The following is a 19,070-nucleotide window of genomic DNA, read 5'->3' as shown; positions in this document are numbered from 1 at the left end:
CATTTATGAAAAGCTCTATTTGAATCCTCGGTAGAATCATTCGTAAGCATTGAAAACGTTGTTTTTAATTTTCCGAAGGATATCGATATCGAATTTTATGTATGCGAAAATATTCGATACAGTGTTAAAATGCAATATTTTTTTTCTTTCTTTTTGTTAAATTCGATTCATTGATATGTATCGATGGATAATTTAAAAACATTTCAATATTTATTCTTAATGTGAGAGTGTGTGTATGTGTGTAATTATTTTGGATCGATTACAAGTTAATTACGTATCTGATTATAGTTAATTTTAAATATGAAAATTAACTTAATATAAATAGCTATCATGTTATTGTGAAAATGCTAGTAGTGTCATCTTTTATAGATAAAATAACGAGTGACTTATCTGTCGATGATATAGATTTTCAAAAATTAGAAAACAGCTGATAAAAATGTGTTTTATCATTTCGTGTCGCACTCAACGTTATCGACGAGTTCTTTTTTGCGATACTGTTAGAATTAGGAATATATTTCTTATTTTTAATTAACATTTAAATCTGATTACATGCTAATATGGATATTATTGAACTTGATATTTTATAGACATTTATTATTATATTTCTTTTTGGTGAAGCGTCGGTAACGTAGATTTGAAAAAAATTATATTCTATTTCTTGCGTGGGTTCATCGTTGTGGCATTGACGTCACTTCGTCTTATATGGCATTTTGTATATATTTGTCATTAGTTTTATAAAAATCTTTTCCTCCGTTTATTACAATCAAAATAAATCTTATAAAAAAATTTTTTATAAGTAGGTACGTTTTTCTGTGAAACGAAAAGTACTTCTTCTTTTCTTCATCATACAACATGATATTTAATTGCAAGATAGTATTACTATAAAATCACGGTAACAAAGGAAACATTTAAATGTTAGAACGTAGAATCGTATTTATTTTTTTATCTGCAGTGTATTTGTTTATATTTCAGAAACAACGAATATATACATCATTGTGGACGTAAACTTGCTTCGACATGTATACTATGGAAAGTTGTTTGCCCTATGTTCTGACCGGTAGTATTTTCTATGGATTTGGAATAAAGTGGTGCTACGAATATGCCAAATTTTGGATCTCATTAAGACCAAAAGAGAATGAATCGATGACGAAGGGTGTTAGATTTTGGAAAAAATGTAAAAGAGTATTTACTAATCATCCGATAGAAGGTAGTCTTAAGTTAATAGCGACTGCCATAGGTTTGTCTGGCACTTTAACAAGCGGTTTATCCGATGTTGGAGTAGTATCTCATAAGGTCGTACACGCAACAATGTATCTCTTCTTTGCATTTTCTGGTTTGGTTGACGTCTTAAATTTTTATTTTCCTCATAATGTCAGTGATGGATTAGTTAAGATGGCTTTAGCACAAAGCTTTTTTGTAGAAGGATTTCTTTTCATTTGGGCAAATGTCGACGAAAGTTCAGCCGTTAATATAATCTTAGCAGGTATCGTATGGACGACATCTTTTGCTATTACCTTAGAACTTGTGTGGCCAGAAATCAAACTTTTAAGGGCTTGTACGACTCTTTTACACGGTGGATGGATATCGCACATGGTTCGTATGTACCGCGTGGAACCTCTCTTACCAGCTAGAGTTGCTTTGGCATTCTCTTGGCACGTAGCAGCTGCATCTGCTATAACATTATGTATTGTTTGTATTACAAGAAGCTGTGCACCAAAGTTAGTAATAGAGGAACCACCTGAAATACCGATTTATGATTATTGCCAAGAACCGGATCAAAGAATATAATTGGATCATTTAATCATGTAGTGATTTTGAATTTGATAGATTCATGTCTTCAATTATCAGGTAGTGAGATTTTTATACGACATAATTAAAGATAAAATCGTAGTAAGCATAATTATATTGTTATTATGCATGAAATAGTGTACGACGTAGTACAAGTTATTTCGGAACACATTTTATAATAATAGTATTAATACTATACTGCAATAATATTAATTAATATCTATATAATACTCAAAATATTAATCTACGATGATACCAATTCAAATAAGACTGTGCCTTATGATCTTGTTCGTTATATTTATTAATGTATTAGTAAACTATATATATTTACTATATTTATAATAATTTATACACTATTTTTTATCTTTTATTATGTGCCAAATTTATATCTGTAGCATTTGATACATGAATATTGTATTTCTAATTGTAAGTACAATTTTTTTAATACGAAGCAATATACTAACAAAACTTTAATTGTTTTTTATTTTACCAATATAAAAAAGAAGATGAACGAAAGTATCTCGTATTAAAATATTTCGTATATATTAAATTTCAAATATAGCACCATGATGATGTCAGTTACACAATATAATTCTCCTGGCTCGTATGGTAATTACATTGAAATAATAATTAGAATCTTTTTGTAAATATAGAAGTCTCTATTTATTAAATAATAATCACGTTATACTTGGTATTCATTGTTGTAAACTTTTTTATTTATTGTAAAAATTCGATAAATTAAGTAAATGCATATCGATTTAGAATCGTCTAGAAAAAACTAGCCAATAGGAGTACAATTCTTGAGCAACACATTACGTCCATATTGGTGCGTTGAAAACACGCCCAAATCGTGAGTACAAACCGGCTGAACCCAACCCTGTGATATGCGAGGAACGTAATGTGTCATTTTTCACGTGTTACCATATATTTTTGGTAAAAGAACAAGATAGTAAAAAAACCATAAGGATACAAACAAGGAGCATTAAAAGTTTGTTATCCTTTTGTAATAATGGTAAGATGTTTCTTAATATTTGCTGATACAAAGTATACTGTAGTATATCTAAAAGAAGAATATACTTTATCAATAAGACAGGATGTAGTTGCTTTAATATCTCTTATTTGTGGTATCTTTACTCTATTGTATATTGGTATTATACTGCGTGAAATTTTTTTCTACATGTGCATTGGTTATGAGAAAAAATTTGATAAACGTTATAAAGAAAGAGAAATTGTAATAAATGGATAAATCTTTATATGAAATTATCGATTTTCTTTATTGAACAAACTTGTATGTTTATGTTACAGTCTGGAACATTGAAACCTTATCTTATGGCAGTGAGACGTACTCTCACAGCTGCTATGTGTCTTGAGAATTTTTCTTCCCAAATAGTAGAAAAGCACAATAAGCCCGAAGTTGAAGTTAGAGCAAGCAAAGAACTTTTGTTAACACCTATTTTGATTAGCAGAAACGATAAGGAGAAAGTATTAATAGAATCAAGTATAAATAGTATGAGAATAAGTATTGCAGTTAAACAGGCGGACGATCTCGAAAAGATTCTATGTCATAATTTCACAAGATTCATGACTATGAGAGCAGAACATTTTATGATACTCAGGAGGAAACCTATAGAGGTAGATATATAATAATCGCTATATCAATTTATTATATTTCATTAAAACTAATCTTTTTATTTTTCCAACAGGGTTATGATATTAGTTTTCTCATCACAAACATTCACGTAGAACAAATGTATAAACATAAGATAGTAGATTTTGTGATTCATTTTATGGAGGAAATCGATAGAGAAATCAGTGAAATGAAACTATCTATGAATGCTAGAGCTCGTATATGCGCAGAAGAATTTTTGAAGAGGGTTAGTATAGAAATATTATCTCTATAAGCATGATTGATATAATATGCTATTAATTTTCTCTAACGTAATTTTATTTTCAGTTCTAATCTGTGGAATATGGATTGTTATTGGAAGAGCGATAAATATAAATGTCTATAAATGAAAGGCAGTTGAAGGAAGCGCTTCAAATTTTCTCCGAATACCAACGTTATAATAATTTACTCAACGTGCTCCCTTATCCAACAAAAGTATCTTAACCTTCGGTTCAATTTCACGAACTAAATTCTATCAAATCGAAGATATTTGGAATATAAATGATAAATCTGATATAAAAGTAAGCGTAAGTATTAAAGAATTTTAATTCGTTATCGTAACGAAGGAAATTAAAAAAGGATTTGGGATAAAGATATACATGCAAATAGAAAAAGAAAATATATAGATCAATTTACAAAGCAAAAAGAAAAAAAAACTCAAGACACTTTCATGGAGAAGTAATAAAGCTGCGAAGATTCTTAGACTGGTTTTTCTGCGAATTTATGGATATTATATTGTCTGCTTGTATATTTTTTACAATAATATGTTAATAGGGAAGTATTCATAGATCATAGACACATCGATTAACATTTATAACAATCTTCCGATCTTCTTCTCTCAGAAGTATGATTATAGATAATCGTGTTAGTTAATATAAAATTTTCTGTACACTACTTGTAATTTTATACCGTTAAGTATCGTATTCGTCTAAGGATAAAAGAGCTATTACGAAGATAGCTAGAATGAAAATTGCACTAAATAATGGAAAGATATATAATATTTGCGAGTTGGTTCCTCTGACGCACGATCCTGAAAGACTACGTGTGTTGAAACGTTAGTATACTTAATATCAATAAAATTAACGTCCACCGATAATTATATTGTAACGCGTCGAAGAACTGCCAAACATTATTTAGTATAACAGGAGGAAGGGACTGTATAATTATAATTATCCTAATAACATCGCGATAAATGTTAAAGAGTTAGTAAGAATTATTAATTGTATCTAATGTAATTAACAATTACGGAAAATAATTCTTTAATCTTGATATCGCGTGAATAAGATTCAACGCAATAAGGGATATGCATCTTATCCTCTTTACAATTAATCGTATTATGTATTTTTTCCGCATTTCTTCTTTTTTAAATCCTGTCGTCGTCGTCGCTGCCGCCGCCGCTGCCGCTTCGTTTTTAACATGAAATCTTGCACTTACAACGACATTTTCGACGTTATTGAGTTTAAAAAAATTAAAAAGGTTATATAACAAAGTATATTTTTCACCGATTCACAACACATATATGTATATTATTTAATTGTTAGACATAGAATTTATTGCGCGTTGATCCGAAGAGATATTTGAGAAAAAGGGGATGATATTTTTCAACAAAAAAAAAAAAAAGAAAAAAAGATTAAGAAGAAAAAAGAAAAAGAACACGAAAAGAATATGATTTGTATTTTTTTGTTTTGTTTCTATTATCATCTCACAATAATCACGCGCGACTAAACCAAATATTTCAGTTTATTTCCTTCGTACGAATCCGTCATCCCCTATTCTTCCGTCTCTTTTATTCTCCCGTTTTGTTCCCTATTCTCTTCTTTTTTCTTCTTTTTTAACTCTTCGACCATCCTCATAATTCGTAAGATTTAAACGAATAATGTAAATAACAATAAACGCTGTGAATCCACAATAGAAAAAGAGCCGTCGGTCATTGAGCTTTGTGTCATGCGTTCGACGCCTTTGCGATGGCAACACGTCGACCAAAGGCATCTTTTTCGAAGCCTGGAATCCATCACGTTCGCGGTGACTCCTCGTTCCATGGTGGAAGGGTCCTGTCCGATAGAGGCAGTCGCGGCCAATCAGGCGTTGCCTTCGGTCAGTGTCGATTCGCGAGTTTTCCGAACACGAACTGTCCCGACGCGATAACTCGAAACGTTCGCGCGTTTTCTTTCTCTCTCTTTCTTTCTCTCTCCTCTCTCCTCTCTTTCTCTCTCTCTCTCTCTCTCTCTCTCTTTCTCTTTTAAACGCGACGGTATAACCGTCGTACAGGTCGCGTATTTGCAACGCGAGAAAGCTACTCTTGTCAATCTCGCGTATTTTCTAAAGACTATGTCGAACGTCTCGCATACGCTAAAAGCTAGTTTATAATGGAGCGCGCGTCTAGTGGACATTTTTGAATTCGTAAGAAGGGTAAGTGGATAACGGTTAGAACGTCAAAGATATTATTTCGTTTCATTACTATGAAGAATTTCAAGGGAAAATATTTTCGTAGAAAAATTCCTAATGAAAGATTGTTATACTTATGACGATAACGATGACGACGATGATGATGATGATAATATTATTATTATCATTATTATCATTAGTTATACCGTATGAAAGAAATATCGTTCTCCAAAATCATTTCTCGCTGACGTGAGATCGAAGAAATAACGAAAAAAGATGGAATTATCGTGAGATGCGTGAAAACGTATATATATGTATTACCCACATTATATATACATATATGTAAATCGTGTATATATATATGTATACACACACACAACAGCTAGAGTTTGAAATTTGATTTCATCGAAACAAACTTTGACGATCGTTTTTCGCATTAAATACAAAACTTGCACAAATAAATAAAAAAATAAATAAATACTACATATATATATGTATCCATAGATATAATAGGAAAACGCGAACGTTTCATAACGACTAATTCAAACTCCAACGATTAACAGCGAAAGCGTAGTTAAACAATCGCAAAAAGTAGTTATCGTTAGTGAGAGTCAACATGGAGTCGAAAATTAAAAAAGAAAAAAAAACGATCGCAAAGAAGTAGAGAGAATGAGAGAGAGATATATATATATATATATAAAATATGACAATTTCGAAACGAATCGTTCCTAAATCATTCGCTTTAAACGTGTGATCCTTTCGAAGTCGACTCGAGTCTAATTCTTAACGGTGCTGCGTCCGAAAGCCCAAAAATACACGGAGGAACGGTGAGCAGAGTCACGTTGCTTGTATCAGTAAGAGAGAGAAAGAGAGAGAAAACACGAGGATAAAACAAGAGAGAAGAATTCTTGCAAGCGATTAGCGTAGAGAAGCTTTTCGTGCGACCGATATCGTCTCTCTCTCTTTCTCTTTTAAACACATATACACACATGTACATATACATATCTATTTCTTCTTCATCCCTTCGATAATCTTTACTTTCTTTCTCTCTCGTTCATCGACGACAACGACGGTGGTGGTAGTAGTGGTGGTGGTGGTGGTGTGGTGATGGTGGTGGTGGTGGTGGTGATGGTGGTGGTGGTGGTTGTGGCGGTGGTGGTGGTGGCGGTGGCGGTGGCGGTGACGACGGCGGCGGCAGCGTCGAGCTTGCGCGACGCCGCGTGCTTTTTACGCCGACGCCGACGCAGCGGCCGTGGTTCGGAGTCGGCGTAGTCTGGGACCTGGCGTCTCCCGATCGGGAACGGGAAGCGAGAAGGAGTCGAGAGGAAGAAGAAGAGTCGTCATCGTCGTCGCCGTCGAGGCAGAGGCTAGTTGAGAGTACGAGCAGAGAGAGAGAGAGAGAGGGAGGGAGGGAGGGAGAGAGAGAGATAAATAGATAGATAGAGAAGGGCTGGCTATAGGGAGGGAGGGAGAAAGGATGGGAGGGAGGTAGGGAGAGAGAGAGAAAGAGACAGAGATTCGCGCACGTAAGGGTTACTCGGAGGAGAAGGGTAGTGGGAGAGAGGAGAGGGGTGGGGTGGGAGAAATAGAGAAAGAGAGAGAGGTAGATAGACAGAGATAGACAGAGAGACGAACGGAGAAAGAGAAAGAGAAAGGGAGAAAGAGTCTTGCGTGCGGCACGAGAAAACAGAGAGAGGGCCTAAGTCGAGAGTTAGGAGTTGTGGCTCGCGTTAGATAGGATGCGTGTGCCTGGGTGCGGTGTCCCACCACCACCCGACAACCGACGGTTCAGCAACGACGAGGACGAGGATAACAACCAGGAACGCAGCATCACCCTAGACGAGACTGTTATCACCTATCAGAATAAAGACGAGACCGTTGGCGAAAAGAATAATAAACGGAACAGCGGTAAAAACAATAACAACAATAACAACAACGTAGACGACGGTGCGTTCGCCAGGAGATTACTACAGTCGTTGGATCTGATCGTTCTAAGAGACAAGAGAATCGTCGTCGTCGTTGTTGACGACGAGAAAGAAGAAGAAGAGGAGGAAGAGGAGGAGGAGGAGAAAAAGTTGAAAGTGGTGAAGGAGGACGAGAAGGAGAAAAAGAAAAAAAAGAAGAGGACAACGACGAGAAGGAGACGTCGTTGTCGTGAAATCGTTAGCACTCTTGGTGTCCTTCTGTTCTTCCTGATCTTGAACAGGACAACACTTTGTCGATCGTCGTCGAAAAATACAACTTGTAGTGTCGTCGCCGTTCGTTTTTCGCACCGTTTTCCCGCTACCATCCTCGCGTAGCCCGCTTCTGTCAGTCGTCGCGTTCCGCGTTCGCGGTCCGCGTCCACGCGGCGGCTTTCGCCGCGGCGTCGCGACGGCCACGACGCTACTCACCGAAAACTATTACGAGCGCCGTCAGCAGGAACCCACTATCCTCGCTGACTTTCTTCAACCAGAAGCTGTTAACCGGCTTCACCCTGGACCGCCACCGTCGTCCCACCTACTCATGTTCATCCCGGATACCCTGAGGAGCTGCATGGTGGAACCGGATGTCTCGACTTACCTGCAGGCCCCTTCCGTAGGACAGGTGCATATTCCGCTCAATTGTTTCGTTTATTTATCTCTAGTTCTTTTTTTTTCTTTTTTATCTTTTATTCGCTTTTCTTTTATTCATCCTTTCCTTGCGTATTTTATATCTCGCTTCAACGTTCCTATATATTTATTATTTTTGTTATTGTGTTGTTGTTATTGTTTTCATTATTATTATTATTATTATAACGAATTAGAACATTCGAACACTCGTCGCAATCTTGTAACAATCCGTATCGATGATTATTCCCTACCGCGGTCTTCGTCGTCACGAACACGTGCGAATCACGAGCGCGTGTCGCGCTGCTATCTAACGTCTCGTTCGACCATCGTCGATCCTCGTGCTCTCGTACTTACTTGTCTAACGATTCTAACCTGTATTATGTCGATATTTTGACAAATGGATTTTGTCTAATGTTATAAAGAATCGTCTGACGTAAAAGTGTTGGGTTGGATATTATATATATTATAGGTATATACGTATTTTAGATTTGTTTTTAAACATGAACTTCTTGCGTTATGATTTCCAATGTTTCTCGATAAATTTTTTGTTCTGACTTTGTTGTTGTTGTTCTACTTGTTGTTTATATTATCGTCGTCGTCGTCGTTATTTTATTCATCATCGTCACTTCCCTTTCGTTCGGTCATTTTCGATGGTAAAGAAGCTGAAAATGTGATTCTCGAAAGTGCGCATCTCTGCCGCAACCAATCGGGACATTACGTAATCATCCTTGTTATCGTATTACGTTGAAAGTATTCAGGATTTTCACTAGCTTCGAATCGTTTTCATTATGAAACTTAAACGTGAGAATATCGATCATTTTTTAAGCGAGTAAACGGACGTGAGCTCATTGATTTTATTCGATATTCTTTTCAAAAAAACCTGATATATCATTTGTCGTTTAACAAATTTATAAAACATTTTAGAGAATAGGAATTGTTTCGTTAAAAGTGTCGCTATGAATTAATGAAGGTAATAATGTTTCAATATAAATTACAATAGAATCGTAAGTGTTGATGTGTGTGTGTGTGGTTTCATTTTAAATTGAAATGGCGAGGTCATAGTATTTTTTATAATTATTTTCTTGCAAAAGTATCATTACTAGAATAATATAATATACATATTATTATTATTATTACAACGTGTATATATATATGTATATATGCGTATTTATATATATATACATCCATCGTAATAACAACTTTCAATAATAACCCTCGTAATCCTAATATTTTTTTATCTAATTCATGGTACATCGAATAAACACGTAACTTATCTATATACTATTATATATAGATAGAAACATAGATGGTATACGTTAGAGAACACGTTCGATCGTTTCGTGTGGCGGTCGTCGTTATTCGATCGAAGTAGCTCGAGGTTCTGACAAACTCGTCAGCTGTTTCCCGCGATATAAAAGATTATCACGGAAAGCTATAAGAATAAAGTTTCAAAACTACGCGAAATAATAATATATATAAATATTATACATGTAAGCAAAATAATTTCAAAATGTAATTCAAAAATGATATCGATAATACAAAAGTCTCGAAACACTGTAAAAATGGATAACGTATGTATGTCGTACGACCGATAATATTTGCTTTCTCGTCTTTCGGCAAACTTAGAACGGTCGTTAGCGTCTCGTACGGGACATTTATTTTTGGTGTGATGCGTATTTTGAAGTTTTGGGAGAGAGGGGGAGGGGGTTTGACGTGGTTCGAGAACGTGGAACGTAATTATCTCTGGTCTGATCGCTTGGACGGAACGCTTCACGTGTTGGACGTGAAGTTGATGGCTTGAAAATGATTGAAAAATTGATTGCATTGGAAGTATTTTTAATTCATCATTTCTTTTTCTAAATTTAATTTATTGTTCAGTCACTCACACCAACTCATACACACACGCACATATAAATTCATTTCTTCTCTCCCTTCATTTTTATTTCATCCTCTTTTTCGTTTTGTTAAAAGGGAAGACTCCGATACCTGATAAGTCATCGAGCCAAGGTCGATAGTATGTTTCGTAGGGTATAAAAATCGAACGTAACGAGAAGAGGCGACACGGCAAAGAGAACAGTAGAGGGTAGAAAGAGATAGGGGTAGAAGAGGGGTAAGACATAGGGGGTGTATCTCTCGAGGAGAGTACCGATAAGAAGAAGGTCGTTGGTTGGATCGCGATGTATTTTCTCTCTTTTTTTCTCTCTCTCTCTCTCTTTTTTTTTTACCTTTATAAGCATGCATAGTCCACGTTCTTCCGCGTCTACGCTCAGCTCGTACGCTTCGTGTCTATGTTATGTCCCGCCAGACGAAGAGGAGTTTGGCTATCGATCGACTTCAGTAGCAGCAGCCGCGTGGTCGCCTCCCTTCTTTCTTTCTTTCTTTCTTTCTTTTTTCTCTTTCTTTCTCTCTCTCTCTTTTTCTTTCTTTCTTTATTACTTTCTTTTTCTTTCTTTCTTTCTTCTGTCCTTCTCCGGCAGCTCCATCTCCTTTACTTCTTCTTCTTCTTCGTTTTTTTTGTCTTTTTCTTCATCTTCTTCCTCTGTCTTCTGTCTTCTTCCGTCTTTTTCCGTCTTTTTCCGTTTTCTTCTGTCTTTTGTCTTCTTCTTCTCTTTCTTCTCATCCTTCTCTTCTTCGCTTAGTTTCTTCTTTCGCTCGAAAGCAAACGTCTTACTCTTCGTTCCACGTGTCATCCATTTCTTTGACTTCATTGGACCATGTCCGGCTCCAAGAACTATTCGAGACTAGACGAAACAAACATGTCCTCTACTCTCTCTCCCCCCTCCCTCCCTCTACCTTTCTCTCTCTCTCTCTCTCTCTCTCTCTCTCTCTCTCTCTCTCTCTCTCTCTCTCTCTTATTGGCTATCTCGCGAATTCTCTACGGATTATTTTTACTCGAAAGAGTTTTCTTTTTTTCTCTTTCTTTCTTTCTTTCTTTCGTTTTCGTACTCTATCTTTATCTTTCTCTCTCTCTTTAAATGCAAAAATATTCGAAGCTATTATTTCACGAAAGCGTGACGTTCTACCGTAGTAATTCTCCAGATTGAAGGAGACGTGTCGTTGCATGGAAGGAAAGGGCCGAGCAGAAGACTACCCTGCAAAAGTACCTACATTGTCTTTTTTACGTTGCTTTTTAATATAGTCCGAGGGTGAGAGAGAGAGTTACCGTGGCGCCGTGAGACGCTTTGTTTGATACTAACAATGCGAATGGTTTTTCTTGTCCTTCTTTTTTCTTGGCCCTCTTTTACCTCTCTCTCTCTCTCTCTCTCTATTTTTATCTATCATTTTTTCTTTCTTTCCTTCTTCTTTCTTTACGTTCTCAATCGAAAGAAAATCACTCGTCCTTCGTCGTTAACGTTAGTTAAACTTAGGAAAGGTCTTTTATCGATCGATCATTACGTACTGTTCTTCATCTGGCCTGTCATACTTCCTTTTTTTTTCTAATTCTTTTCCTGACGTAAAAATTTCAAAATTGTTAGCTCGTAGTAGTAGAAATGAGTAAATCCTCTATCGTGGGAGTTCGTACGTGTCGAGAATGAATTTTCTCGTAGGCTCTTCCCTTTCCCTCTTTCGGTGTCATTTTAAATCGTCACCACTCTTCAGTGTCTTAACCTTTGGGATTTTCTCGTTAAGGGACGATCACCTCGTCGAACGTGGTCGCTCGAAGACGAATGTCAAGTCGCAGAAAGGTAATTTTTTTCTTTTTCCGCAGAGTCCATTTTATTTATTTATTTATTTATTCATTTTTATAATTAAGAGAGGAGTGTTAATTATGAGAGAAAATCAAAATTTTATCCTTTAGAGATTCGCGAGCGAAGAAGCTTTATACCAGAAAGATGAGAAGTATATAATGAAATTCTCAAAACTTAATAAATTTATTTGCCGTAATTATCACAATGTTGTTTTATAACTTCCATATTTTTTTTATAATTTTCATCTAATATTGAATAATAAAACAGACTTTTCTTTCTTAATTCCTTTACTTCTTCATGAAAAGTAATATACGTACTAAGGTGAAATTTTACTCATTAGCGTGATATTGTTTTCTTATGTTAGTTTTTAAGGATTAATCAAATTATATAACTCACATTCTGTATATTTGGAACGACATGAAGTTGAAAATATTTTTATTAAGATGAAGTTACGCGAGTAATAATTTTATGTCTATTTAAATGTTTATTCGATTAATGTCGATCGAGATTCAATGATAATTGAAACGATCCTAACTGTTCGAAAGAGAGACAGAGGAAGAGACAGAGAAAGAAAAGAGAAAAAGAGCTGAATGAGAGAGAAAGAAAATGAATTAAAGGGAGAGCTAGAATACACGACGCGAGTTTATTTGTTCTGGAACGAGTCCCTCAAAGAATATCAAACAGTGTCGAAATCAAAAACTACAGTAATTATGTTGGCACAACACGTAGATTAAAGAATTTCTCGAGATCGATGAGTATTACAAAATTGTTACGTGTCTATGTATAAAATACGTAATCTAACGATAACGTAAGTAGTATATTATAATAATTATAGAAAATATGCATCCGTCAAAATCAATATAAAAATGAATCTAAATGATAATAAGTATCTAAATAATATTAATAAATGATAAGAATAATTTTAAGATAATAATTTATACAATATTTATTTAAAACATTTTTATAACATAATACAATATTATTAAAATATTTATATAAGATTACATACGTACATATGCAAAATACGTATAACAAATATTCGATTCATTTTAATCTAAAAAATTCGTTATTATTTATTAGATTAGAAAACATTATTTCAATATTTAAAAAAATGCTCAATATTTATAATAAAGTATCAATTCGCAATATAAATGACGTAACCAAACGCAACTTTAATATTCTATTATTCGTATCGACTAAAAGATTTATATTATTTATTTTACAAAAATACTTATCAAATAAATATCTGTTAGAAATTTCTTCAATTTTTACATTTACAATTTCTTCAATATCACATTTTCCTCGCAATAGAAATATAACATTTTTACATTCTTGTACAAATTATATCATAAAACCTATTTTATTTTTCTTTCTTAAATACACATATATTCATATACACATATATACATATCTAATTCATTTATGTATATTCGATATAACTGCTTGCAAAACACTTGTTTTTATTCTCTTTTCTACTTGCAACTTGTTTTCTTCAATGCCCTATTACATTCAAATTTTTCGTACTAAAAGGTATTACAAGGGATGAATATTATAAATACATACATACATATATATATATATATATATATATATATATATGCACGTATATGTCATGATGTCGAGATAAAAAGAAAAGGAAGGAAATAAAAAAGAAAAAGAATAATATAACTAAATGCAATAGAAATAATAAAGAGAGAGAGAGAGAGAGAGAGAGAGAGAGAGAGAGATTGAAGAGGAAGAGGTGGAGAAGGATGATGAGAGAAGAGGAAGGGGGGAGAAGGAGGGAGAATGGAGGGATGGAGGAGGGGGGTAGAGTATGGTGGGGAGCGAGAACTCGAGAGGGAGGCGAGAAACGCGTCGGTTCGAGGGCAAATCTAGTAAGCTAGGACAGAGTCTATTAATAAACGTTTGGGGTGCCGTACCTGGCCGGCGCGCGCGGTGCCTCCGGCGCGTCCCGCGCGCGTCCACCAGCAGATACGCGCGTCTCGACGGCCGGCGTCTCAGTGTCGTCGCGACGACCGACGTCGTACTCGCGCTCCGTCCTCGTATTTTCGTAAACGCGTCGTCTCGCGGTATCATTTCGATTCGTGCGCGTGGTACGTGTTCTTTTTTCTTTTTTCGTTCTTTTTCTTTCTTTCTTCTACGCTTCTTTATTTCTCTCTCTCTTTCTCTCTCTTTTTCTCTCTCTACTATTCCCTCTCTTTCTCTTGTACGTATATACAGATATATACATATATATATATGTATGTATGTATGCATGTATATATATATATGTGTCTATGTGCGTATGTACGTAGAATTTGAATCGATCGATCGATATTTACGTGTACACAGGTGCATAAGAAGAACGGGGTTAATCGTCCACTTTGTCGACTCACCGAGCGATCTAAAAAAGATTGAGAGAGAGAGAAAGAGAACGTCGACGAAATTCGTGGCACGAAATCGTTTTTGAACCTCTGCTACTATCTTTCTCTCTCCTCTCTCTCTCTCTCTCTCTCTTTCTCGTGGAATATCTTAACGTGCGCGTGCGGCGCGAAGTGGTAAGCTAACGTAAGAGAAGAAAAAGAGAGAGAGAGAAAGAGAAAGAGAGGGAAGACAGAAGAGGATCATCGAGAGCGCGAGTGACCTTCGGACTCGGTGTAATTCGGTGCCCAACGCAACACACGGATTTTCTTTCTTCACTTCTCTATTTCTCCTTTCTTTTCTCTTTCTTTTTCTTTTTTATCTTTCAATATCTTTTATCTCATCGACAAGATCACGTCAATTGCACTTATAAATTTCGAGTTTATTGAAGGTCAATGATTTTATCGCCATCGAACAATTCGCGCAAAATAAAGTTTCATGAGAACTATGATAAAAAAAGAAAGTAGGATTAAGCTTTGGATAATTTAGATAAATTTTTCTAACGACGTCGCATCGTCGTCACGAAGTTCCTTAATGTTTTTGATTTTCGTTGCTGTCTGAAAATAACGACGTCGTATATAGTCACTCTCGTTTTCTCTCTCTCTCTCTCTCTCTCTCTCTTTCTTCCCCGTGTGAGTGTACGTCGACGAATAACGAGAAAGAGAAAGAGGGGGAGAGAGAGAGAGAGAGAGAGAGAAAGAGAAAGAGAGAAAGATCTCGCACGCGTGCACACATCGCTTTGCTCTCCACTCGAGCTTCTTAAAGGCTCGACCGCACGAGCATGCTGCCGTTTAACCGGTGACAAAGCAACGTGAACAATCGACGAAATGATCCTCTTTTGGGTTTGTAGAAGAAATCGAGGAGTCATCTAAAAAACACTACTCGTCCATCGACGTATGTACTTAGATACATATCATCGGAAATGTCATTGATTTCGTTGCTGTCGTCGATCAAAAGGAGGACTCGAGAAGGACACCGACGTTATTAGAAACCGAGAGATCAAGAAAAATCGATATCGAATTGATTCGTATATAAATATACACAGGAACACACACATGAACACATTTATATAAGTAATTGTGTGTGTTGTTTTAGCTTATATTATTATTATTATTATTTTGTTTTGTTTTTTAATCGCGCGTTTTGGTGTTTCTATCACGCCTATTATTTCTACATAATATAACAAGTTCGTATTCGATCTTTCGGTCTTTCGTTTGTTCGTTCGTCCGTTCGTTCGTTCGTTCATCGTCCGTCGACGACGTCGTGTCGACGAAGAAAAAGACGGAACCCGCGTTATTCCGGCCGCGAGTGTGCGACGCTCGCGCGTGCAGATGAGGCCACGATCGATCTGCGAAAGGGTGGCGGAGGAGTATCGCGACGAGGAGTATCGTCACGGGTACTACGAGAATCGGTGCTTCTGACAACCGGACGAGCGGAGGGACAGACAGACGGTAGTGTGCCACAACAGTCGCGGTGCTTGCGAATACTCGATGGTTGGTGTCGTTGCTTCACTTTTCTTCTTTTCTCTTATACTTTCCTACTTTATCTTTATTTTTCTTTATTCCTTTATTCTTTTCTTTCCTTTTCTTTATCTTCTTCATCTTTTTTCTTCTTTATTTTTTTTCAATCTCTTCGATCATCATCTGTCTCTCTTCGTCTATTTTATTTTCATCATTTTATTCATTCGCTTTATCCTCATCCTTCTCTTGATCTTTTTCTGCATCAGTTTGGTATTTTCTTTTTTATTATTATTATTTTTTTTTTTAATGTCTCTTCTTAATCTTTTTCTTCGAGTAATTTCGTTTTCAACTTTCTTCGTTTATTCGTTTTCTTACTTGTATTCTTATACTTGCCGCACGATTTTTTAAAAGCTTACATACTCGAACGCTATCAACCCCTATCGATAACGCTGCGCGGGAAATTCGAATTCCGCGACGGAACTCGAACTAGGTATTATCTTTCACTTTCGCTCAAGTTCCTTTCTCTTGTAATACATCGCGTTCTTTGATAATCTTTTTATATATATACATATACATATATACACATATATACATATATTTATACCTATAACGTAATCATGGAAAGATATAAAAAAAGATCTTATTTCATTCGATACCTCTACGTATGTTAGATTTTCTACAGTAAAAATTAATTTAAACGAAACGTTTATTTTTGAATTATTCTTCTACCGAAATCTATTATAATAAATAAAAATACATTATTCCTTTCTCTCTTTTCTTTCTATCTAAATTAGACATACGTATACATATTCTTTAGCAACTCGTTATCAATAATCTTTTAATCGAATATTGATTTTCAAGGCATTCTTTCACGCTAATGCTCGAAAATCGTTAATAAGATTACGCTTGATAGTTGTAAATAAACGATTAGAATTTGAGTAAAATTTTGTTTAAATCGCATGTAAGTGAAAGAAATACGGTCATAACGTTTTCTTCGAAGACGTTTTTTCTTCACAAATTCAATATCAAAATTAATGATACGCGTTTGTCTGTGTTTGCAGGATGAGTTCCATCCATTCATTGAGGCCCTCCTACCATTCGTGAAGTCTTTCTCGTACACGTGGTTTAATCTACAAGCCGCCAAGAGGCGTTACTATAAGAAACACGAGAAACGGATGAGTCTCGAAGAGGAACGTCAGTGCAAGGAGGAACTCCAGGTGAGTGAATTACCTTCTAACATATTTTCGCATTACATTTTTTCGAGTTGCGTAGACAAAAAGAAAGAAAAAAAAATAAAAAAGAAAAAAAGGAGAGAGAAATTCCCGAGTAAAAAGATTAGTAGCTTTGAAATAGCTTATAAGGTTTCTTCGTTCGGCACAATCATTTCCACTTAAATAACTAAATTGAAAAGATTTCTTTTTTTTTCTAACGATTACGAGAACGCACGTTCATCCTTTACAAAACTCTAACGCTAAACGAGCACGTAGCGAGCTCGCTAATATCGCGCTTAAGAATAAAAATAATCAGGTTTGAAGTTATTTTTGGCGGCGGGCGACCTCGTGACGTGCCATCGTGCTAGGCCTCTCAAACTCGTTAGCTCTTTCTCTCTCTCTCTCTCTCTCTCTCTCTCTCTCTCTCTCTCTCTCTCTCTCTCTCTCTCTCTCCTTTATTTTTCTCTTTTTCTTTCTCATTCTTAAACGACCTTATCGTTTGTTATCTATAGAGATCGTCTTTATATACTGTTAGAGAGAAAAAAAAGAGAAGAAAAGAAGGAGAGACAAAGAAAAAGAGAGAGACAAAGAGAAAAAGAGAAAGAGAAACAGAGAGAGAGAGAGAGAGAGAGCATGACAAATACATCGTTAATGCGAATGAAATGACGTTTAGAATTCGAAAGGAAAATAAATGAAACTTTTCGAAGAAGATCATGATATCGATCGATTTTTGAACAAAAGGATTTTAAATGCGAGAAAAATGAAAACAATTATGATCGTAGGGCGGAATTGTATAATAAAGAGGAAGGGATGCGAAAAGATATATGAGGATAAAATGGGAGGAGGGAAATTTAAGCGATATTTTCGTAACCTTTGGCGAACGTTAGAAATCAAAAATTCTTATCCATATTGGAAGTTCGAAATGAAAAGTTACGGTTGAACGAACTTAAAGTTTATTTCGTAGATAATATGTGGTATAAAAAGAGAATAAGTTCGGTTTATCCGTGAAAGGTATAATCCTAGAAAAAGAAGAGAGAGAGAGAGAGAGAGAGAGAGAGAGAAAGGGATAAACATCGAAGACGTTTAATGAAAAGCTTCAAAGAAGACGAGTAGGAAGTTTCCTTTTGGAAAGGAACACCAACCTCGCTGGCACGCTTCTCTAATTGAACGTTTTTCACTGCATCTCGTTCGACGCTTTTATCTAAGCGATTCTGCTTAATTAGTCTATCACGTGGGAGACTATGGGCGCTCGAGAATGGTTGTGGGATGTGGGAGAAGAGAGATGGATGGCTCGTTTCGAAGATTCCTAAAGCGCGAGGTAAAGCTTTCGAAAGAGGTAAAGTCTCTTTCTCTCTCTCTCTCTCTCTCTCTCTCTCTCTCTTTCTCTTCGTCTCTCGAAGTCCCTCGAGCATTTCGATGGAAGTTCGTCGAGGTTCGTTCACGGAGTCACTGACATTCGCGTTTTCGGCTGGACCGCAATCACTTTTTTTCTCTCTCTCTCTTTCTCTCTCTCCTCTATTCGTTCGTTCGTCTGCTAGCGGACCCATCGAGTTTCTCTTCTCTCCACCGCAATTCGTATTCTCCCTCGCGACGGCGTTCGATCAATATTTTAATTCCGCGATGCTGCGGTATTTAGTGAACGAACGAGCTGAACTGAACGAACGAGCTGAACTGAACGAACGAGCTGAACGAACGAACGAACGAACGAACGAACGAACGAACGAACGAACGAACGGATGGATGGATGGATCTACATATGTTTATGAAAGGATTCGCAGTTTAGGATCGATATATCGCGAGTGGTGATCGTACTACGCTGAGGTAAAGAACGTACTCGAGATCATCACTCCTACCTCTTCCTCCTCCTCCTCCTCCTC

General features: G+C 36.0%; 3 protein-coding genes across 8 annotated transcripts in view; all 3 read left to right on the top strand.

Moving 5' to 3' along the window:
• The first annotated feature begins 642 nt into the window (after positions 1-642).
• Positions 643-2,450, top strand: LOC127067018 (transmembrane protein 45B-like). 2 transcript variants are annotated; one of them, XM_051001456.1, is made up of 2 exons: positions 643-800; positions 973-2,450. In XM_051001456.1, exon 2 carries the CDS (start codon positions 1,018-1,020, stop codon positions 1,786-1,788), a length of 771 nt encoding a protein of 256 aa, XP_050857413.1. In that variant the 5' UTR covers positions 643-800; positions 973-1,017; the 3' UTR covers positions 1,789-2,450. The 2 variants fall into 2 exon arrangements, with proteins under 2 accessions (XP_050857413.1, XP_050857412.1); XM_051001455.1 differs by having other exon boundaries at positions 648-892; positions 973-2,449.
• Positions 2,451-2,604: 154 nt separating this feature from the next.
• Positions 2,605-5,371, top strand: LOC127067020 (actin-related protein 2/3 complex subunit 4). Its single transcript, XM_051001459.1, has 4 exons — positions 2,605-2,800; positions 3,094-3,420; positions 3,492-3,662; positions 3,743-5,371. The coding sequence occupies exons 1-4, from the start codon at positions 2,798-2,800 to the stop codon at positions 3,746-3,748; spliced, it is 507 nt and encodes a 168-aa protein (XP_050857416.1). The 5' UTR covers positions 2,605-2,797; the 3' UTR covers positions 3,749-5,371.
• A 2,911-nt stretch (positions 5,372-8,282) lies between these two features.
• LOC127067012 (nuclear factor 1 X-type) overlaps positions 8,283-19,070 on the top strand; it is a 65,076-nt gene continuing 54,288 nt past the window's right edge. For 4 of the 5 annotated variants that reach the window (XM_051001448.1, XM_051001446.1, XM_051001445.1 and 1 more), the window contains exons 1-2: positions 8,283-8,425; positions 17,044-17,199. In XM_051001448.1, the coding sequence (XP_050857405.1) occupies positions 8,345-8,425; positions 17,044-17,199 (237 nt within the window). In that variant the 5' untranslated portion in view covers positions 8,283-8,344. Of the gene's footprint in view, positions 8,426-14,072; positions 14,216-15,372; positions 16,016-17,043; positions 17,200-19,070 lie in introns of those variants that run through there. The other variant, XM_051001447.1, reaches the window with a different exon arrangement.

This window comes from Vespula vulgaris, chromosome 10 (assembly GCF_905475345.1).
Source record: "Vespula vulgaris chromosome 10, iyVesVulg1.1, whole genome shotgun sequence".
Taxonomy (NCBI): Eukaryota; Metazoa; Arthropoda; class Insecta; order Hymenoptera; family Vespidae; genus Vespula; species Vespula vulgaris.
This window is presented reverse-complemented; position numbering and strand designations above follow the sequence as displayed.

Excerpts from the sequence above, each read along its gene's own strand:
- LOC127067020 (XM_051001459.1), top strand. Across the intron at positions 3,421-3,491 it reads TCAGGAGGAAACCTATAGAG|GGTTATGATATTAGTTTTCT; the intron begins GTAGATATATAA and ends TTTTTCCAACAG.
- LOC127067018 (XM_051001456.1), top strand. The coding sequence starts at position 1,018 with ATGTATACTATGGAAAGTTGTTTGCCCTATGTTCTGACCGGTAGTATT.